This window comes from Nipponia nippon, unplaced genomic scaffold, assembly GCF_047370975.1.
Source record: "Nipponia nippon isolate SJK-2023a ecotype South Korea unplaced genomic scaffold, ASM4737097v1 scaffold_2, whole genome shotgun sequence".
NCBI classification, from domain to species: domain Eukaryota; kingdom Metazoa; phylum Chordata; class Aves; order Pelecaniformes; family Threskiornithidae; genus Nipponia; species Nipponia nippon.
The window spans coordinates 2,706,580-2,728,487 of record NW_028262336.1 but is presented as its reverse complement, the minus strand read 5'-3'; the positions used below and the strand labels follow the sequence as shown (position 1 = coordinate 2,728,487).

At 52.0% G+C, this 21,908-nt stretch overlaps 1 protein-coding gene across 3 annotated transcripts in view; it reads left to right on the top strand.

Moving 5' to 3' along the window:
* The window catches only part of SIDT1 (SID1 transmembrane family member 1), a 47,740-nt gene extending 31,071 nt beyond the window's left edge, over positions 1 to 16,669 (top strand). For 2 of the 3 annotated variants that reach the window (XM_087756569.1, XM_087756571.1), the window contains 16 exons: positions 2,076 to 2,147; positions 3,824 to 3,972; positions 4,610 to 4,683; positions 5,232 to 5,298; positions 5,970 to 6,043; positions 6,627 to 6,750; positions 7,834 to 7,951; positions 8,332 to 8,468; positions 9,627 to 9,735; positions 10,142 to 10,156; positions 10,922 to 10,998; positions 12,160 to 12,206; positions 13,041 to 13,146; positions 13,456 to 13,566; positions 14,320 to 14,433; positions 15,376 to 16,669. In XM_087756569.1, the coding sequence (XP_087612695.1) occupies positions 2,076 to 2,147; positions 3,824 to 3,972; positions 4,610 to 4,683; positions 5,232 to 5,298; positions 5,970 to 6,043; positions 6,627 to 6,750; positions 7,834 to 7,951; positions 8,332 to 8,468; positions 9,627 to 9,735; positions 10,142 to 10,156; positions 10,922 to 10,998; positions 12,160 to 12,206; positions 13,041 to 13,146; positions 13,456 to 13,566; positions 14,320 to 14,433; positions 15,376 to 15,438 (1,457 nt within the window). In that variant the 3' untranslated portion in view covers positions 15,439 to 16,669. The remainder of the gene's footprint in view (positions 1 to 2,075; positions 2,148 to 3,823; positions 3,973 to 4,609; positions 4,684 to 5,231; positions 5,299 to 5,969; positions 6,044 to 6,626; positions 6,751 to 7,833; positions 7,952 to 8,331; positions 8,469 to 9,626; positions 9,736 to 10,141; positions 10,157 to 10,921; positions 10,999 to 12,159; positions 12,207 to 13,040; positions 13,147 to 13,455; positions 13,567 to 14,319; positions 14,434 to 15,375) is intronic. The other variant, XM_087756570.1, reaches the window with a different exon arrangement.
* Positions 16,670 to 21,908: the final 5,239 nt, after the last annotated feature.

The window sequence follows — 21,908 nt, the reverse complement described above, 5'->3', positions numbered from 1 at the left end:
CTTTCCCCTTCCCCACCAAGAAAGCATGGATGGAGGTGCTGAGCAATCTGTCTCTGCCCGCTGTCTTTGAATATCCTGCAACTCCATGTGCCCCTTTGCTCCTGTCACCCATCTTATGCCCAGCTTCTGTGGTTCACTTTTTTTTTTTTAATCCTGTGGGACACCTCCCATTCCACGTCATCACTATCTGGTGGAGGCAATAGCTGGAGGAACCACACCTAGTGCAGTACATTTACTTTGCTGACTCACTCGCTCACTGGGAAGTAGGACTGAAATTAGTGGGTGAGCTGGGTCTGGAGTAGCTGTTAGAGACAGGGCAGAGTGCCTTTTCTCCCTGGCCTCCCTGCTTTGTCCAGATTTAAATCTTCCCTTGGTTACTTGGGAGAGAAGGTTGACAAGCCACCTGAGAGCATACAGCCTGGTCTAAAATAGGGAGGGAGCATCCCTGTGGGACAGGACTGATGGGAGATGGAAGTGTGCGTGTGCCTTGGTGCCATGAACATGGGAAGTGCTTCTCTTGCCCTCTTCCCAATGATCTGGATTTCCAAATGACTTTAAAGCAACAGGAAAAGCTGCCATGAGAGAGGGAGGGTTGCAGAGCAGGTGAAGAATAGAAGGTGGATCTTGCTCCTGCAGCAACCTACCAAAACATCCTGCTAATCCCAGCTCAGGGCTGAAGGGGTGTCATGTGGGGGGCTGCAGCGTGACAGAGCCTTCCCTCTGGTGCTCGGTCCATGCCACGTTGTCCACTTCAGATGCTCCTCCGAGCTGTTCGTTGCCCTGTCAAAGGGATGGGGCGGGAGGGTGGAGAAGCTGAAATGGAGACCAAGTCTTAGCCCACAGCCCAACAAGCCCAGTGAACGTGTCAAAGGAAAGCAGTAACTTGGACTTGAAACATCAAATGTCACTGCTGTATGGGTGCTCCCCAGCCTAGGAATCAGGCTCAGGCAGGGAAAAGTTTTGGGGCTCTTTATGTATGTGGCTAATGGAAATGGTATAAAAACCTACACAAGGTGTTACAGAAGTGCCCAGAATTGCTAGCTGGAAAGAGGAATCTGCCTGTGCCTGTCAGTTTGGGACAGATCAGGTACTGGGAAGCCAGAGGTGCAGCTTGGGAAGCCAGGCTATTGCCCGGCTGCAGTAAGGTTGCTTGGCTTTAAACACTATCCCATGTCCTGCGTCCCTTTGCTGCTGACTGGCCACGCGATGTTGTTACGAGGGTGAAGCTTTACAAGCAGCTGGACCTGTCTTGCTGTTTGCCACCACTGGAAGATGCAGTCCTGCTCCTCCTGCTCTCTTGCTCCCTCCTTTTTGGGGAGATGGGCATTTGGCCCCTCTGTGAGGGGGTTCAGCTGGCTGTGTTTCCTGATGTGTTTGTCTGCTGCCCATTCAGCAGCCGAGCCCAACCACAGAGGGATCAAACAGGTACCAAGCACAAAGAGAGAACGCAGAGCCAGGTGGGGAAAGTCCCTGTGCGACCCAACTGGGAGGTGCAGCCCTCCTTGCGTTAGATGTGTGGGTGGGAGGCGAGGACTTCCCGGCCCTCAGAGGCTTGCCCCTCTTGTCATCAGCACAAGATCGTGACCGCTTTTTTGCACGGAGCACTCTTGCTTTCTCCTTGCTTCGTTAAAACTATGTAGCAGCTGTCTTGACCCTTTCAGGGATAACTGGAGGTAGCAATATTTGCATAGATCAATGTGTTAGGAGGGGAAGGAGAAGAATCAGAAATTCATAAGGGTGCTCTGGGTATTGTGAGACTTGCTCTAGAATTTGCCAAGTCTTGCAGCCCCATAATGTGATCCCTACAGGGTGCTGGAGGGAGGAGGCTAGTGCTTTTGTGAGTCAAACCGGCAGCCTGTGTGAGGAGGCTGAAGGGAACGGGTTTGCTTCACGTTGCAAAGCAAGGGTTTCCCTTTTTCACAGTATGCTCTAGAGGGAGGCTGCCATCTGTTTGGAGAAATGCTGCTTTTCCCAAGCCCCTCCAGCTCTTCAAGCTGTTTGTATTCACCTTGGAGATGCGTTTCGAAGCACTGACATGAAACTAACTGTCCCTTTTGGGTCTGTTTCCATCGCAGGATCTGGGATTATGACGTCTTCGCACCCCATCACAGCCAGCACCCCTGAGGGAAGCAGCTATGGTGCTATCGGTACAGTGTCTTCCAGAACTGGGGGCACGGGGAGGGTTCTGCCTGGGACAGGGGAAGGCACTTTAAGGTGCTTTAAAGCCAGAAGGGGATAAAGCTGCAAGCTGCTTTAGGAGCAGCTTGCAACTACTTGGAAAAAAAAAAATTGCAGCTTGGGAGGTTCAGGTTGCACTTCAGGGCAAAACGTTTGCATCAAAAAGGAGGCAAATCTCTGGTGCCCAGAGAGACTGTTACTGGAAATGTTAGTCTCAGCTAGACAAAGCCACAGTCACCTGGTAAGTGTTGGTGTCAATGCTGCTTCAGGCTGGAGGTTGACTAAGGGCTGACAAAGGTCGCTTCCAACCAGCCTTCGAGGAGTCTGTTATTAGCTGATCAAGCCTGCCTTTAGACCAAATCATGCCTTTCACTGGAAGGCTGAAGGGTTGTGTGCTGCAAGGCAAGACAGAATCAGAGCTTTTTGCAGTCCAGAGGTTTCATCAGGGGAGAAATAATGTCATGCTATCAACAGGTGAACTGTGCCCGGGCAGCGGAGGAGAAAAAAAAACTCCCAAGGGTCCTGCAAGTCTGAGATGATGGAAAACACCTTCCTTTGCCAGAGTATTTCTTAGTCTCCTTACAAGAGTTTTCCCTCCTGTGGAGGGATTGGTATTGAATAGCTCAGTGCTGTGGACTTCTGGACATAATCCTTGAATTTGACAGCTTGGGGACCCAGGTTGCTGGGTGAGGTGGTGCAGGTCCAGGGCAGTGTGAGGCAGCTGCTCAAATGAGAGAGGAGAGCAGCTCTGTGTAATTTTTGGTCCCAGCTCAGGATGCATGTGCTCACTGTGGTGTAAAGACAGCCCTGACACTCCAGATGTCACCCAGCTGTTGGAATGTGAAGGTGTGGTATCTCTGAACACCTGACAAAGAAACACAGAACTGGCATTTCATGAGGTTTGGGAAAAATTCAGGAGGATTTAAGTCCTGGAATAGAGTTGAGGGCTTCAGCACCACTCTACCCCTCCTCCCCAATTCCCAAGGAAATGCTTTAAAAGCATTTGGCAAATGAGGAAGAAACTTGTGTTCTGCTCATGCCGGTATGGGCAGTGGGTTGGCTGGGAGCTTGGCCAGCCTGTGGGAAGTGCAGGCAGGTCCCGCTGACCTGCAGGTGACTGATACCGTGCATGCAATGGGAGCAACGCTGATGCTCTGCCTGTTTTGAAAAACTGACTTTCTTCCTCTTTGTCTTTTGTTCTACAATATTTTTAGAAAAGCTTGTATAGAAAGCTTATATAAAATCTGGAGATTAACTAGGTCAGCCTGTTTCTGACCCCTGAACAGGCTGCTGCTTTCACTAGAGCTTTCTGGCTTGTCTCAGACTTACAGATTTCAGAGCCCAGGCTAATAAAGAGCAGAAAATGCTAGAGATGAAAAGTAAAGTAAAAAAAAAAAAAAAAAAAAAAAAGCAGGGGAAAAAACAAAATGCTGCAGAGGGGGGAAGATGGTCCTTGAAAGTGCTCTTAGCTGATATCTGAGACTTTTAGGAAGTTTTGTGATCATGGAAAAACTTGTTCACTGAAATGGTCATATCAACTTGTCCCAGCAGATTGCAGCTGATATCTGGGGCAGCTTTCTTGTTGCTGTGCATAGAGGGATTTAGCCTTTACCCTGCCTGTTTCCTTCTCCCCGCTCTGCTCCAGACGAGTCAAGCTCCAGTGGTGGACGTCAGTTGTCTTCCCCTGAGCGTGGGCCACCAGCTGGTTCTGACACAGACAGCTCTGTGGAGGAGGAGAGCGACTTTGACACCATGCCAGAAATTGAAAGTGATAAGAATGTCATCCGCACTAAGGTACGGCTGGCGTTGCAGCTGTGGCTGTGATGCTGGGCCATGGACACATCTGGGCCAGGACCAGTGCTAGTCACTTGCCGGGGTTTTTAAGCTTTCGCTTCCCTTTTAGATGGATTTAATCTAATAAAGCTGAATGTGCTTCTTAGTGTTTTTTTTGGAGTCTAGAAAGTTTTCCTGCTGTGCTAAGTGTGCTGCTGAAATGAGTGATTTAATACGGAAAATCAGAATGTGTTGGGGACTTTTGAGAAATGAGGAAAAAGCCCAGAGTGTCCCAGAAAGTCCAAGGAGGTGGGACAGCATAGGGAGAAAAAAATGTGCAATAGTAGGTAGTTATCTGGTACAAGTAGTGTGACTGCAGTGGATGTACAGAGGGGCTTTAAGCTAGCAGCTCTAAAGCTGCCTCCTTCTGTCACCCCACACAGCTCTGTGTGGTCAGAGCCATTCAGAGGTCAGAGGGTTTTGCAGAACTCATTCCCTACAGAACCAAGGGACACAACGAGCTTGCTGTGTAAAAAATGGTCCAAATAGCACCAAGCTGCATATTGTCCAAATATGTAAAGATCTTCTACTGGCTTCTGTAGTCTTCATTAGTTCTTTTCTGTTTTCTTCCCTCTTTCCTCACACACTAATGTTTTAGGTGTTCCTCTATCTATCAGACTTGTCCAGGAAGGACCGAAGGATTGTCAGCAAAAAATACAAAATCTATTTCTGGTAAGGAGAAGACAAACTGGTAAGGCCCAGGCTCTGGACCCAGTCTCTGGTTGTAGAGTCTGTCCACATGCCCTTCTTCTGAACCACACTTTAGACCTGAGGATATTCTTTGAGCCATCCTGTTCCACGTTCTGACCCTGTTCCAACCAGTAACTGCAGATCGCACATGCCTCAAATAAGGATATTTGTGGACCAGTGCACGTATGATCCTGGCAATGGATTCTGGTTTGCATGATTGCTTTAAAGTGTGGTAACAAATGGTGCACTGGAACATACTGGGGAAGGGGAGAAATTGGGACTCAAACACATGAACTTACAGTCCACATCCTGGCTTTTCTTGTGCCCTTAGCATTTGCCTCCTGTTTGCGTTAGCACGTTTGCTCCTCTGCTTCAGGAGATCATAACCAGAGGTGTACAGCTCCGGCGGGGAGAGCAGGGTCTGTGCCGTTAGGTGTACACTTTCCTCCACAAGCACTGTGGGGCTCTGTCCTGGGTGTGCACCAGTTGTTTTGGTGTGTGTAACTGCTGCTACTCTCTCTTCTCTGCAGGAACATCATCACCATTGCAGTGTTTTATGCCCTGCCGGTCATCCAGCTCGTCATCACTTACCAGACGGTGCGTTAGGCTGTCCCCTGTGCTTGGGTACTCTTGCCTTTAAACTTGCTCTGTGGTTTCATGGTGTAAGGATGATAGTCGCAGTGAAACTGGGATCCCCCAGGAATCCTGCTCTGTCTGAGGGGCAGTTTACCTTAGCTGCTCTCTCTGCACCATGTGTTGAGTGTTGCTACTGGCTTGGCTCGCTGAGCTTGCAGTTCTGCTATTTTTGCTTGGGAAGCGGGAGCGCAGCTGTGTTCCTGCTCATCTGATGTCTCATTTGGGGCCTGTTTCATTTTAGAGGCAGGAGGAATCTGCTGTTATCGCTAAAAGACAACTGAAAGCAAGTAGGGTTTGCTGTGATATGAGTGATTTCTCCTCCCTTTGCCCCGCACCGCCCTTGCTATCCTCCTGCTGTTCAGATATCTGCAAGCAGATCTATTGGTGGTGGGGCTGAGAGCACCCAGTATGTTTCCTCTGAAGACTATCGTCAGGTTTGTGGCCTGTGGCAACATCTTCCCTCCCCCCCCCCCCAAAAGCTTCACTTGCAGATGTCAGTACTCCCCTGTGCCAGTGCTAGAGCTAGGCCGTGTCCTGGTACACCTTGTGTACATGCAGTGTTTGCACAAAGCAAACCCCCCAGAACAGGGAGGATTTGCTAATATTAGGTCTCCCACCTCCCCTCTGTCCAGGTAGTGAACGTGACAGGCAATCAGGACATCTGCTACTACAACTTTCTGTGCGCTCATCCCCTTGGGGTGCTGAGGTGAGTGAGCCCTGTGGTAACTGCATTATTGTCTCGTGCCTCCTGAGTGTTTGTGCTGTGCCTAGGTTAGGATTTTATCCTTTCCAGGCTCACAGTAGCTGTGTTGATAAGACCACTGAGAGTTTAGGACTTTGAGCTTTCTGTTTTGCTCAGCAGTGGCTTTCTGTTGCAGTGAGACACATGCACCCAGGAACATATGGCACCTGGGTTCCCCTAGCAAACCTGTGGCACAGCAACGATGTACTCCCATGTTGTTTTGGACACTGTCACTTGTACCCGAGGAGCAGCAGCTGTGCAAAGAAGTTCAGATCAGCCCTTTCAGTGCAGCATTTCTCTGAACTAATGTGGGAGTGCAAAGAAAGCCCAGAGTTGGGAATCTCGCAGAGGAAGTGTTAAATCCACTGGGGCAGGTGAACTAGTCAACCTAAAATTGTCATCCAGGGTGTAAAACTGGCAGGTGTTTGGCAGCTGCTGAGGTGGAGGATGGTGGTGGGGGAGCGAAATGGATTCAGCTTATCATGGCCCAGGGTTCAGCTTCCTGCTGCTGTGCTGCCTTTGTCTTAAACCTTCTTTTTCCCCGCAGTGCCTTCAACAACATCCTCAGCAATGTGGGCCACATGCTGCTGGGCTTTCTCTTCCTCCTCATTGTGTTGCGCAGGGACATTCTCCACCGTCGGGCTATGGAGATGAAAGATGTCTATACCCTGGTAGGAAGCATGGTTGCATGGGGCTGAGTGGAGGGAGGAAAGGCAGGGAGAACTTGGAAAGAACTTGGAAACCAGAGCGTTTCCAAACTTGGAAACCGTGGGTTTCCATTTGCCTTCCTTGCTGGAGGATTGAATCCTCCTCTTTTTTCCTCCCCTGAAAAAGGGCCTAGGTGGGACGCTTACGTTCTTGCACACCCCCGTACTTTGCTGCTTACAGTATGTGCATACTGCCATGGTGACCCAGCCTGGGCTTGCGAAGACAAGGAGATGAGCAGAGGAACAACTCCTGTGGCTGTGGCTTTTCCTCCAGTGCTCACTGTGGAGGAACTGGCACAGTAGGAGTGTCCCAAGATGCTTTTGTTTATAGTGAGACTTGATTTGTCTTACACAATCAAGAGGTCCTTCTTGGCACTCTTGGTTGCCAGAGGGAATAGAGCTGCCTATGATAACCTAGAGGAATTTGGCTGCCTCTAGCTCTGAAGCAGAGCTGCTTGTAGCCAGAGCTTCTGCAGTCTCTTCAGTACCTTCTGGGAGAGGATGGAGAAATCTGCAGCCTTGTGGGCAGTGGTGCTGGTTGTTTCTGGAGACAAACAGCTCTGTTTTCACTGGCTTGGTAGCAAGTAAAGGTCTTAGCAGTTTTAAGGGTCTGCTACTTATGGTTTGCAGATGAGATCTCAGCCAGATAGTGATGGAGATGCCTTCTCACCTGGGCTGGTGGGCTCTACTCCTCAGGTGCTTTTAAATCCCTGCTGACCACAAGAGCAAGGCTGCTATTCTGGGTCCCTACTGCTCAATTTGGGGCAGGACGTAGCGTGGCGCAAGGTACAGGACACAGGTTTTTAGTCTCAAGATGTCAGTACCAAAACACTGAGGTCTTCAGACCAGAAGTTTCTGTGTGATTAGCTTGGGTTTGCTGCCTGTGGATTCAGTTGGCTATGCAGCGTGGAGAGCCTATGGTTGCACACAGCACTGGTGACTGAAGGACATGCGTGGGGGTTAGGAGGGATGAAGTGATGGAGAGTGGAAGCTTGCTTGTCATCAGGACAGTGAGGGCACTTACTATACAGCTCTGCTCTCTTCCAGGACTATGGGATCCCGAAGCATTTTGGTCTATTTTATGCTATGGGCATCGCTCTGATGATGGAAGGGGTGCTCAGTGCCTGTTATCATGTCTGCCCTAATTACTCCAATTTCCAGTTTGGTAAGCTGAGTTTCCTTTCTCCTTTTGAGCTGGGGGTAGGATTTGCCATGCTCTGTCTCCTGCTGAGTTGCTGGCATTTCCCATCCCTCTACCCTTGCAAACTCCCCTGGAGGTTTCTGCGATTCCCTGCCTGTTTCTGTGCTGCACTGTGGGCACTTATTTTTTGAGCCCCTTTAGTTTTTGTTGCCCCGGAGCATGGTAGATGCGCTGCGAGATGGCAAAGCACAAAGTGCTGTACAATGTAGAGCAGCATCGGGGGTTTGTGCCTGACAGCCTTGGGTTTGGCCCTGCTCCTGCACTTCTGTATATGCACTCAGAGCAGCTTTCTCAGCCTACTGGCAGTACCTGTTTTCACTGTTTCTGTTGTGCTCCCTCCATAGACACTTCCTTCATGTACATGATCGCAGGACTGTGCATGCTCAAGCTCTACCAGACCCGCCACCCAGACATCAATGCCAGTGCCTACTCTGCCTATGCCTCGTTTGCTGTGGTCATCTGTCTGGCCGTCCTTGGAGTGGTATGGCTCCCTCTTACCTACGTGCTTCTCTGGGAAGGAGATGGTGTGGCTGGGAACGTAGCTTAAGTGGGCAAATGACTGGGAGAGCATCAGGGTAGCATAAGAGTGCTATAAGCAGCTGCTAGCATTTGAATTCTCAGTGCTCTTGGGTTTTCCTCCTCCCTTGCCCATTTGCTCATAGCATTGCAGGTATTGATCTGGGCTTGCCTGAATCCCCAGCCTGTGCTTTACCTTGGAGTTCTCTGCTTCACTTTTTTTGGGGGGACTCTTTCATTTGGCAGTAACCAGGCAAAGTCCATTCAATTCGTGCTCTGCACTAGCAGCTAGATCCCAGTGGGCCGTCAGCCTCTCACTACCACACATAATGCAGAATACCACTTGATTGTCCAAAGGTGTCTGGGTAGGAGACTGTGGGATAAGGCATACAGGAGCAGCTGGTGGACTTGGGACTTTCCAAGAATCTCTTGATAGCTGTGGTAAATCTGCACACCCAGGTTCAAAACACTGGAGTTTTATTATGGGATGCTGTTTAGTCTCTTGTGGGATGCTTTGAAGCACACAGGAAATATTCAGGCAAATGCTGTGTCCAAGGGGAGGGGAGTGCGTGATCACAGCCTCATGGCAGACCATAGTTTCTGGACTCCTTAAAGTATAAGTGAAAAATTTAAGTTTTAATATAGCATTAACCTGCATTTGTAGGTCCCTTCCAGTCCTTAAATAAAGTGAAAGTGTACAATAGGTGTAACTGCCCACAGAGCGGCTTTGTCCTTTTTGGTCTACTACAGTGTGCTTGTCAGTTCCCTTACTGCCTTTATAAAAATCCAGCTCCTGGCCAGAGAGCTGCTGCCCGCCTCAGCAGGGAGAGCTTGCCTAGCCTGGGAGTCCCTGCATTTCTGCTCTCTGGGCTAGCTGCAGCCCTTCCAAGCTGTCGTTCTTGTCTGAAGGGGTGTTCAGAAAGAATGGTCTCCTCTCCAGAAGTGCTGAGCTCCTCTTGCTTCTCTGGAATTGCTTGGATTTATAGATCTGGTTTTGGGTTGGAAGATTTGGGGGTTTCTTTTCCACGTTCAGTGAGGTTGTCTAATACCCATGGTGACATAGGAGGGAAAAGGATCAGCCTGCTGATAACAGGGCTCAGTTTGCTTTTAATATGTCTTTCAGGTATTTGGGAAAAATGACATGTGGTTTTGGGTCATTTTCTCAATGATCCATGTTTTGGCCTCTCTGGCTCTCAGCACCCAGATCTACTACATGGGCCGCTTCAAGATCGGTAAGTGCTGTGACTGAACCCTCTTGCTCTAGGGTGTGCAGGTGCCTCCTGACCTCACCTGCGTGAGCTGCCTAGGCAGCACATCTGCGAGCATGATCCTGTGGCCTGTGCTTGTGTTCTGGGTTATCCTGTCCTCTCATCCATCTGATGCTCTTCCTGGCCTCTGAAGTCCTTGTGCTGCTGCTTCCCAGACCCACGGGAGTCAGCGTGACCTGTCTGCTCCGTGGTGGCAGAAGAGCTGGGCTCTGAGGGAGCCTGCCCTTCAGCTACAGCTGTGCTCAGAGCAGTGAGCTGCATAAAACCCCGTTCATGGGGTGAGGGGGGAGAGGGTCTGGTGGGGAACCTGGCTCTTGTGCTCTGCTTACAAACATATTTCTCCTTCCTCTTCTGCTCCTGTCTGCCTCAGATGGCCCTGACTCAGGTAACTGTCAGCAGCTCTCATTTTCCTCTGTTGAACTGATTGAGCAGCCGCATAGCAGCGGGGGATGCATGGGTGTGTGTGGGGAGGCAGGCTCGCATGCCACCTGGGGTCAGCTCTTCAGAAGTGAAGTCAGTTTGCCAGCAGCACTGCCCGTCCCGTTCCTTGGCAGAAAGGTGGTGTTACAGCACAGGAGAGCTCTGATCTTGGCTCAGGAGCCTTTTCGAGCTCCACGTTTGTGGCTGAAGAGGGGCATGTGTGTTTGGCCATCCCCACTGCCACTGATGGCTCTGCAGTGAAGCTTCTGCAACGGAGTGTCCGGGGTGCACTCTGCCCCTCCGGGACCCTCTATGGACGGCAGGATGAGTTTCTGCTGTTTCCCTGCTCTGGCAGCTTGTTCCGTGGAAGGTGCTTTTCCCCCTTCCTGCACATACCTCTCTCCTCTAGAGATGTGGTTGCAAAGCCAGCCTGTTTACGTGTACAGACAGGGCCTGTTTGACTTCTGGGCTGTGCCGGTGGCAAGGGGATTATTATTTTTTTTTTTTTAAACCTGTCACTCTGGCCAAATGCCATCCCCATCCTGTAGTGGCTGCCCTTTTGCTCAGCACAGACTGCTCCCAAAGGGCAAGAAACGAATCTCTGGACACCCTGACCCTCTGCAGGCTGAGTCCTCTGTTGGCAGCCAGTGGGTGTCCACATCTTTTCCCTGTAGGCATTTTGGAGCTTACTCTGCTGGTTGTTCTGGCTTTTTATCCTCTTCTTTGGCAGACTTGGGGATATTTCGACGGGCAGCGATGGTGCTGTACACGGACTGTATCCAGCAGTGCAGTCGACCAATGTACATGGTAGGTGATTCCTCATCTCAGCACCTTCCTCACCAGTTGCTCGCTTTCTAGGCAATGTGCAGAGGAAAGAGTTGTGGCTATTTGAAAAAGTGATGCTCCCTGCTTCCCTTCTTCCTCCTCCCCACAAATGTTCGGGTAAGCGTAGGTCTCCGCTGGAGCGGTTTACCCCCACTCTCAGGCCTGCCCTGAGCTAAGGCTTAGTGAATAAAACATCAGAGCAAAGGTGAGAGGAGGATGATAGGATTTGTCTTCGCTCTTGCTAGCTGGGGGCATCCATTCAAAGGAATGGGTGCGAGGCTCTGTGCAGTGCAGACTCTCCAGGGAAGGTAGTGACTACTTTGGCTCTGTGGCTTAAGCAACAGCTATTGCTATTTCTACAGCACCTCAGGGCAGACAGCAAAAAAAGTAAGAAATGGTAGCTGTTACCTTGTGTCCCAGAGTTACCTGGTGTCCCAGAGTGCTAATTAGGGCTTGAAGCCAAATGAAGCTTTTTTTATCCATGAGCATCCTTTTTATTATTTTTTTTTATTTATTCTCCCATCTCTGAGTAAGTGTCAGACCGAGTTTTGGAAGCAAACTCAGTGCACTCAGGCATAAAGTAAGCCTGGCCAGCCTGAAATAGCTACATCATGAAAGCAGCTGTAAGTATAACTGCACATGCCCCACAGATGTAACCCTTCTGCCTGCTGTAGTTACAGTGCTTCCCTAGCTAATGGTGAGATGGGTGAAAAAAAGGCTCTGCGGATACGTGCAGGATGCTATCCAAAGCTTCCCCTGCTGCCTCTTTCAAGCACATCCTTTCTCTGTGCAATAATTTTTTCTGTAAAATGGTGGGAGGGAAGGAATCTAACTAGAAAAACAGTGGAAACAGTCAAAGGATTTGCAGAACCTCCTGAGGCTGATCCTTACTTAAGTGCTGGGCTTGTACTTCTTCAGATGTTTAGTCTCCTTCTTGCAATACTTTCTTCAAATTTGTGAGGGCCAGAGCAGTTTCCATCTGGCAAAAGCTCCCGCAGAGCAAACTTCAGAGTCAGGTGCATGTGTGTTTGCAGGAACCAGACTCCAAATCCCTCGCATAATGATATCCTGAATTTCTGAGGCAAAGGCTTCTTTTTTGCATTTCCTTCTGCTTTCATATGATCATCAGTGTCTTCTCTTCAGGACAGGATGGTGCTGCTCATTGTTGGAAACCTGGTCAACTGGTCCTTGTAAGTAGTGGGGTGTGGGTGTCTTGCGTACTTGCGCACACGGGCAGCAGGATTCAGTACTGACATACAGGTGGTCTGAAGCGATGGGGAAATGCAGCAGTGTCTGTGCGATAGCCCTGTGCTGGTGCCTTTCTGACACGGTTTGGCAACGAGTGGGATCTGATGAGTGCTGAACGGTAGGCAGATCCATAGGATGCAGTGCAGCACTACAGAGCTACGTGAGGCATCCCTAAGTGTTTCAGCTGCTGCTCTCATGGCTTGCGTCTGAGCGAGCTTGTGTAGGGCTGGCCTGGTACCGCGGTGCTGCGTTGTGCTGTACGTGTGCTTCCCACGTAGCTGGGAGGTCTCTGGTGCAGCCAAGGTGCAGGAGACTTGACAGACGCTTGTTAATCACAGTCACAGAGCCTGGCTCAGCAGTAACTGCCTGGATGGAGGGATCAGCTCTTGGATGAGACCTAAAATCATTGCCCCAGGCTCTTGCTTTTCACTAAAGCTGCTTGTCAGGGACATGCCTTCTGCTAAACGTACGGATCTGGGGCCAGCTCCGACCAAGTTAGATGCATTTGGCCACGCGTCGGAAGCAGCCCAGGGCCCTTGCCTGCCCTCTGGGGTCTCCGGTTGCTCCCAGTGGTTGACCATGGCCGAGTTTTCTCTGCTTTGCTTCTCAGCAGGGAGCAGAGGCTAACAGTGCATTTCCTCCAGGGAATTTGGAGGCTGTGGCAGTGTTGCTGTGTCCTGTGGTATGGGGGGAGCAGCAGGTGGCTGTCAGTTTGGGGATGTACCCTGTCCCCAGTGAAAGACGCTGTCTAATGTCCCTTCTTCCCTCTCTCTCAGTGCTATCTTCGGGCTGGTGTATCGGCCCAGAGACTTTGCCTCCTACATACTGGGGATCTTTATCTGTAACCTGTTGCTCTATCTGGCTTTCTACATCATCATGAAGGTAAAGGAGGCAGCTGTAGCTGTCCTCGGGGTGTCTGTCTCCAAAGGGGAAGGGATGGGCCTCTTTTTTGCTGCAGTCTGGGTTTCAGTGTTGCTGCAGAGGGATGTGGAGGGGCATTGTGGGGCTCAGGGTGGGACAAGGTGTTGGTGTTGGGGAAGGATGCTATGTAGCCATCTCGGGGGTGGCTGGGATGTGTCTCCCTGGGGTGGGCGGCCCTTTGCAGATGCAGATGGTCCAGGCTGGCGTGTCAGCCCTATGCATGGCTCCAGCCCCTGGGAAGAGCTCAGGGCATGTTGTCCCTGTCTGCAGCTCCGCAGCTCTGAGAAGCTCCTGCCCATCCCCCTGTTCTGCATCGTGGCCACGGCAGTGGTGTGGGCGGCCGCCCTCTATTTCTTCTTCCAGACCCTCAGCAGCTGGGAGGTAAAGTTCCCCTTTCACTGTCCTTCTGTCCATCTCTGTCTCTTGTCATCTTTCCTTCCTGTTGTTCATTTTACACAAAAAAATACTATGGGGAAGAGTCTTGGGCTGCTCATGGAGAGCTGAAAGGGTTTAACTCCTTCAGCAGACTGGGAAGGGAGCATGGGAAGCTGTGCTGAGCCAAAAATGACTGTGTGCATGCAGCTGGGGAGAGACTATTTATGAACCAGGTGATCCGGAGGTGACTGGTCCTCACCAGGGGACAGAGGAGGAGCTGGGGATCTGAAAGCAAAACTGGACAAATCCTGGCCAGTGCTGGGTGGAAGACTTCTCCCCAGAGCAGATGGCCAATGGGGAGTAACCTGCCTGGGGTTGTGGGGGCTCTCCATGGCCTGGGAGGCTCTTAAATCCTGACTGGGTGCCTTCTCACAAGATACTGTGTCCCCCTTCATGGAAGCGAGGGGCTTGCTGCAGGCTGGTCTGGTGGGGGCTGTGCAGGTTGTGCTGTGCAGGACCTCAGATGTGGAGACCAGAGGAGTCCCCCCAGCCGTGGGTTGTGGCCCCAGATCCATCTCCAGGTCTAAGTATGACACTCTGTTCCTGCCCTGCTCTCACCACATGTCCAGCCAGCACAGCGCTTTTTCCTGGCTCCTGCATGGAGAGTTAAGACAGGGCAATTTCCAGAGGGTCCAACATGGCCAGCCAGGGCCCTGTGTGAGTGGATATCAGGTCCTGACACCCTGCCTGCTCCCCTAGGAGACTCCAGCAGAGTCCCGGGAAAAGAACCGGCCGTGCATCCTGCTGGGTTTCTTCGATGACCATGACGTCTGGCACTTCCTCTCCGCAGCTGCCTTGTTCTTCTCCTTTCTGGTGAGTGCTGCTGAGCCTCCCACTCTGCTGTATGGCCTCACCCTCTCCTCCTCCTCCTTGTCCCTCTCTATCTGCACGGAGCTGTGGCTGCCCCAGGACCCCACAGAAGTGCCCCAGCTCCTCTGCTTGGCTCCGCCTCCAGACAGCCTTCACAGTGGGATGCTCCTTGTCAGCGGGATCAGGGATCAGGCTTCCTCCTTTTCCTTTGTTGCTCCCTGTGCCTCCTGGCCTCAAATTCCCTCTGGGGCTGTGGGTCACACAGCTGTTGTGGGGAAGCTGAGGGGCTGCTGGTGTGACCAGCCCTCTCATGGGTTTGTGAGGACCTCCCTTTGACCCAGGCAGCAGGGTCACTGGTGGGGAGCTTAGCTCACTCCTGGGCTTTCCCTCTCTTCCATAGTTAACTCCTGTGCTCCTCTACTTGGTAACTCTTTTTAGGCCTGATGGTCTGTGTGGTGGCAGAGGTGGAGGCGTCCCCTGTGATGGGGTCACAGCATAGTGTTTTGGGGAAGCGGAGAGGGAGACCTTAACCCTAGCTGTGCAAGGTGCAAACTGTTTGCAAAGGAGCTGCCTGGCCACGTGCAATGTCTGAGCTGTGGTCAAGCAATTCCCACCCTGCTGCCTCCTGGATGGCTCTTCAGAGGCTAGTGATGAGGAACCAGCTTACAAGCAGTGTCTCCATCATAGTTGGGGCAGGATTACCTACTCAGGTCCTTGCAGCACTGTAGGGAGAGCTACCTGTCAGCTGTGCTGGCAGAGGGACTTGCTGGGAGTGTTACAGAAACAAAGTTAATCTGGCACATCTACATGGGTTGCTGTTGTGACTCCTGTACGTGCTGGAGACGTAGGCAGAGACCCCTGTGATGAGATGCCATTCGGAGCTGGTCATTCTTCCCAGCTGTGGGCTGGGCAGCTGCCTGAGTTGCCTCACGCTTTCCTCCTCAGGTCCTGCTGACCCTGGATGATGACCTGGACGCGGTGCGCAGGGACAAGATCCCAGTGTTCTGAGTCCCCAGGGGACGAGGGCGCAGGGGCGTCCCAAACCACTCAGCCAAAGGGACCGGGCCATCGGCGTCTGTGGGGAATGAGCCTGCTTCTGTGGCCGACAAGCCCATGGGAGCAGGGGAGCCGGATCCCACAGCAAGCACAAAGGGGTGCTGCGGTAACTGAGGTGGGACCGGGAGGGAAGACAACATTTGCTCCTTTCCCACTGCACCCTCTGGGGTAGGCACGACCCGGTGGCTGAGGCCAGTGCACAGCCCTCTTGCTTGTAGGTGCAGCAGGTGCTGGAGCCAGTGAAGAGGGAGGAAACTGGAGGTGTGTTTGAGAGCTTTGCTTCCCTTCCTCCCTGCTGATGTGCTCTGCTTCCTCTCCGGTGAGCAGGCTTGAGAAGTGCAATGCAGCTCCTCCTGCATCGGCAGCTGGCCCCTGTACCCTGTGGGATGCTGGCCTCGGAGAGTCCCTTTGGCAGCACCGGGAGAGCGTTTGGTTCCTGACCCGCAGCCGCCGAGTGAGCAGAGGACTCCAAGCTGAGGTGGCAGTGGGGGACTGGTTTCTTTTTTTGTTGGAGAGGCTCCTTCTGTAGCTGGTGGGGAGCCACAGTAACAAGAGAAACAAGTTCAAGGGTCTGCAGTGTTGGAGGGATACGGTGGACTAGAGATGCCCACGAGTGCCCTGCCAGAGTGCTCTCCCGCCTTGCTCGTGTGGCCTCTCTCACTTGGGCATATTGAACAGCCTCACTTCTCTCTGGCAGCTCCTACGCAGGCACTTGCCAGTGTGATGGTCTCCTTCCCAGCACCAGAAACGCTGTCCTCAAGCAACCTTAAGAGAGATGGTGCGGTGAAGCTGCAGCCTTGTGCGCTGGGTAGGTCCTTGGCAGCCCCTTGGCTCCTGCTGCGTGGCCTTGCTAAAGGAGCAGGGTGGAACGGGGAGGCTGTCCGGCAGCCTCGGACTTTCTCCTCTCACAAGCTTGCTTTGGGCAAACTTGGCAAAACAGGTTTCCTTAGGGGCTGGGAGTGTGGAGGAGGTTTTGGGCCGTTGGGGTTGAGCTCTTTAGGTAAAGATCTGGACCAAACTTCTTTCCAGCTTTTCTGCATCTGAAATAAGTTTTTAAATGGCTTCTGCATTCTTCCTGGATTCTCACTTATTTAAAAAACAAGAATAAGGTGTGAATTATTTCAGGCCTTGCATCTAAAATGTGTCCTGTTTTGCTAATTTTGAATTAAAAAGTATTCTTTGAGGCCTGCTGTCCTTACTCTTGTCATTGAGCATTTTTTCTTTGGTGTATGTGCATGTACCCAGTGATGCAAAGGCTCCATTCCACTTGTGCTTACCAAAGCAGAAGACTATGGTAATTTTCTACTCTGAGAAGTCTGTATCTCCTAGAAAGGTTTTGCACCAGCTGGTTTTATTTTTTCTAAGTTGGAGTTTGTCAAGATGGTCAATAAAACGAATGTTCTTGGCTCCCTGCTCTGCAGGTTGATCTGAATTCTTCTTGCTCCAGCTCTCAGCAGCAGCAAGGAGAACGCTCGCGGCAGAGGGGTGCCCAGTGGTGTCACACAGCTGCGGTCATCCTTAGGAGCCTCACAGACAGCTTCCTGAGCATTGGTACAGATGACCTGCTTGTTCTCTTAACCAAATTGCCCTTGCCGGGCTAACTGGAGTAAAGAACAGACGCTCTTGTTTGTCACTGCAGCCCCTTTGGCGGAGCGAAGAGGGGGCTGGAGGAGGAATGCCACAAGAGGCTGCCAGCAGCTGTCCTCCCGAGCAGAGCTGCACTCCTGTGGAGATGTAGCCACGTTTCAGGCAGGGCGTGCCAGAACACGCAGAAGGTGGCGATGGTCCCCGTGTGCTGTGTTTTATTACAATGCTTTGGGTTTAACTTGCAGGTTTGCCATGCAGATGGAGTTGTGAATGTTCAGTGATGCTAGAAATAGGACTAGGTTTCTCAGGCTTGTTGTGAAGCATGAGCTGCTTTTCCTTATCGGTGTCAGCATGGGCTGCAGGGAAGGAGACGGCACTTGCTTTTGTCTGAGTAGCACCAGCAGAGGACTATCAGGCTGAGGATAGTCCACATTTTCCATTCAGCCACCCTGCAGCCATGGCATATGTTCTCGGTCTGTCTAAAATGGCAGAATCCAATATTAGCTACGCAGGCTTGCCTGCAGCTTCCTGTTTCTTCCCATAAGGAAAGACTTGCCAGGAACTCTGACGTGCAAAAAAACCCCAGATCCTTACTGCCGAGTGCAGCAAGACTAAGCCACCCCCATCGGGGACTAAGCCACCCCCGTCGGGGACTCCTGGTGGGGCTGTGGTGCTCTGCCTTGCCCAGCGTGGCTATAAACATGCTGTGCAGATGGAGCCACCTGGGTTTCTGTACCCAGAGGTGTATGAATGTTTGACCCGACAGCTTTTTTGCAACACGTGCTCTGTGCTGCCCTGTCCCCCTCCCTGCAAATGCAAGGGCTGCCGTAGGCCCCCAGGTGCTGCACTTCCAGTTCTCTGACCAGTGAACCCAAAATTTATTGTAGGAGTATCTGGGGTGTGCAGGATGTGCTCTTTCCAGAGCTCTACTGGGAGGGCAGGTGGTAACAGGCAGTGATAGCACTGCCGCTAGCACCACCCGTTCCCTCCCTTCTCTCTGCCCCTCTAGTCCTGGCCCCAGCAGCAGGAGCAGAGGTCTGAGGCACGGCTGCAGAGAGCCCTGTTGCCTGGTGCCACCTGGAAGCTGCATGAAGAGCTGCAGCAGTAGATCTGTTGGGAGGTGAGGTGCTCGTGTGACCGTCACATCGTTTGCTGCTGAGGTGAGCTAGGGAGCAAGCGGGGCAGTGCTTTGGGGCCGGGACTGGGGGGAGGTAGCAGGAGAAGGAGGGAGAAAATTTCCTGATGGAGTCCTGTCGTGGTTTAACCCCAGCTGGCAACTGAGCACCGGCCTCTTTTAGGAACTGCACCAGCCTTTAATCCTTTAACTGCCTGGTTTCTCTGGTGCCCGTGCTGCAGTCGCACCATGCAGCTGCAATTGCACCATGCAAAGCACTCCAGAGCCCACTGAATATTTTTGTATGAAGTGGGCAAGTCTGGGCAGACGCCAGTGTGGTTTCTTACTAGGATTAGCAAATGGTGCCTCCCTCAGTGCCCTTGAGCCAGAGAGATGGGGAAAAAGAGGGAGACTAGTTCAAAACCCTGTTGATCTTGGCAGGTTATCCAAACTGGTGTAGCGGCAGGTATTTAGGGGGTGGGGGGAGACTTGGAGGATCCAGTGCTGGATCCTGCTCTTTGTGAGTCTAACCTGAAGTCCTCTTTGCTCACTGTGCTGCCTTCACAGCCCCTATTTAGTCAGGTGCAGGATGGCCTCTTGCCTTGCAGGACTGCCCTCACCCCATGTTTAGGTGTGGAGAAAGATGAGCAGCTTTTCCTCTGGTACAGGTATGTTCTGCTCTTCGCGTATTTTGTGATGAGCAGGAGTCAAGGACACAGGACAAGGCGTTGGGGTAGCAGGGATATCACTTCTGTGCCAGACCGAAGAAGGGCTTGTGTGCCCCAGAGTTTGTCCAGTTTTGGACACACATCTTCATAAAAGAGATTCATTCTCCCCGGGTCTTCCACAATCTGTAGTCTCAGACCTTGTTCCAAGCTTGTATTTGTTTCTAACCAGGAAGCCAGTTACCTATCTATCTATCTTCTCTAAATAGGAACGTGAGAAAAAACTAATGTTGAACAGCACATAGGAGGTGGAAGAGCAACATATGGGCTCGCTGAGCTAAGCAGAGACGAGCACAGTGTGCGAATGGCAAGGTGGTAGCAGCAGTGAGGGAGCGAGAGGCTGGAGAAGGGTGGAGAACAGCACAGAAGAAGCAGAAAAACATGAGAGAATTAAATTAAATACAAGGAAAGGCACCTCAAGCCTAAGAGATGGGAGGAAGGGTTGGAGTTGTCTCCCTGCTGCTTCTGTGCCTCCAGCTTGATGCATCAATTTAAAAAAAAAAAACCAAACAAAAAAAAAAAAACAAACAACCCCCAAAAAACCCCAAGAGCCTTGATGGCGCTGGCTGGGTCTCCCAGCTGTCCTAGTCGAGCTTGGCTCTGCAGCCCTCCCCACCTGAAATGTGGCTTATGCCTTTAGTCCGGCGGCCCTTCTCCGGGGGACTGCCCTCGGGGAGGGAAGGACGGCTCCCTGGGTACGCGGGGGACCTGTGTTCCCCGACTTCCCCGTGTCGCTTTGCGGCTGTTGTTTCGCCTTTCTCTGTTCGCTGGGCAAAACGGTGTTAGTCAGAGGTGTGCAGGGAGACACGCGGAGCAGCTGGTGTGAGTCGTGCCAGGTGGCTGGGGCCCTTCTGCCGCCCATGGGCCAGTAGCGGGGCCCCTGCTTACCCCACGTGCTCACCCCCACGCTCAGCACAAAGCGCTTCACCAGTTCTTGAAAGGCAAGCAAACGTTCGCTTTTCTGGTGAATCGCGCCGCAGTCAGTTGAAGTGGCTCGCTGTAGGGGCTGAGGGCCTTGAAGGCAGCAGGAGCTGGCGGGGCTGGAAGCGGCAGCTGCCAGAATAGCTCTCCCTAGGTTGTGAGCGCTGTGCCTGCCCAGGAACGCCTGCCCTAAGCTTTCCGCAGTTGGTCATTAAATACTCTGCCTCATTTTCCAAGTCATGAGTTTAGTTTGCTGTTTTTATAAGCAAAAGCGCTACTAACACTCAGCTTTGTGTAGTTTTTGTGCTCCACCTCCTGCAAAGCCTTCCCTGTTCCTACACCAGCCTAGGCCTCTAAAAGGCAGCATGGTGCTGTGGTTGGGTCAAGCCATTTTGGATGGTGCATGGCCAGAAAGCTGCTGCTGAGCAGGCCCTGTTCTACCTCTCCCCGTCGCGATGGGACCTGTCTCTTCCCTCTGCCGCGCTCTCCTCTTTCCACAGCTCCTGGTCACCTGAAGGTGTCTCCCCTCTCCCACAGCTGTGTTGACCTAAGCCACGGAGAGGCGGTGGATACAGCCATATAGTCCCTCTTCCCTCGAGAAACGTAGGTAAAGTTGTTGTTCTGCCTGGTACAACTCAAGGGAGACAGAAATAGCTTTTGTAGAATAACAATATAAAAGAAAAAAAACCTCACGGTTTAGGGAATCTGTTAGGATCACGCAAGCTGAGAGTGTTACAACGACCACTAAAACCTCTGGGATGGCAGAAGAGCGGCCAAGGCAGGAGGAGCGTGCTGTGCTGTGAAATGTGAAGGCATGGTTTTAGGAGAAATGTTGACTTGTCCACAGCTAAACGTAGATTTTGTGCCGACTGAAACAGTGGCATCTACCCCTAGGAAAAAAGGGTCTTTGGCGCGGGGCGGATCTTAGCAATGGCAGCAGCAGGGAGATGCTGAGTCTATCCAGTACGTTAACACGCGAGGCCGAGGGATGCTGTCTGTGGGTACATTCCACCTCTAGCTTAAGATGGGGGAAGAAACACTTTGAGCCAGTTTCACTTCTGCTTTTGTGTGTGGTTTCCCTCCTGTACGCATGCACGTGGCTGTACACAGCGTCTGAAGGAGCCCGGCTGGCTGAGGGCCCCAGCAGCTTTCAGCCTGGAGGGAGGGCCGAGAGCGGGACCCCGCTGCTGCTGGGGCCGTGGTGGAAGCTGCGCCAGCAGCCCTGCCCCGTCTCCCACAGGCGAGCGCTGCACCTGCATCTGAGGGCATCAGCCCGTCCTTGAAGGCATCCAGCTGCCTCCCGTCCCGTTTCCCCTCTCCTCTACTAAAATAGGAAAGAGCAGGTTGCTACAGCAGGAAACGCCACCTTACGCGTTGCGCTGCCAACACGCTGAAGCTGGGGCTGTTGCTCTTGGGCAGCGCTCAGTGCAGCGAAGGGGCCCTGCCTGCCAGCGGGCAGGCCCGAGCTGCCCTCAAGGTGGGGAAAGTGGGCCGAGGGTAGGTTACTGTGAGCGCCCAGCCCTCGTCGTGCACACGTCTTCCAGCCACCTCTGAGCACAGCCGCCTCGTTAGGCTATAGCTACTGGCTATTGCTGAAGTAACAAAATAGAAGCTCATCTGTCTCAATACTAAATTTTAATTAAAAAAAAAAAAAATCATCTTCCATAAAGGCATCTTCAGCGTCCACAAGAGTGTTGAGGTTCACAAGCAAGGCATCCTGGCGCCCCTGAAAGGAATTGTTTCGCAGCAGCTGGAATTGTTTCACAGCAATTCTGTCAGCTCCTCCTGGATCAGGCAGCCTCCCAAAAAGCCTTTCCTTACCTTGCGGCGTCTCTGTACCGGTCCCATCCAAACCACATCCTTTAGATTCAAACTGTGACAAAAGCAGCGTCTTGGTGCACTTCGCAGCCACCGCGGTAGGGCGTGATGAGAAGCGTTTTATCAAGCTGAAGTTGCGTCTTAACGCAGCGATCGCACTCACCTGGGCAGGGATGGCCTCTGCCGCGCAGTATTTAGCTAATCGGTATATGTTTCTTCTGGATTATGTAGTTCTATATATCCGAATAGAAGCGGTG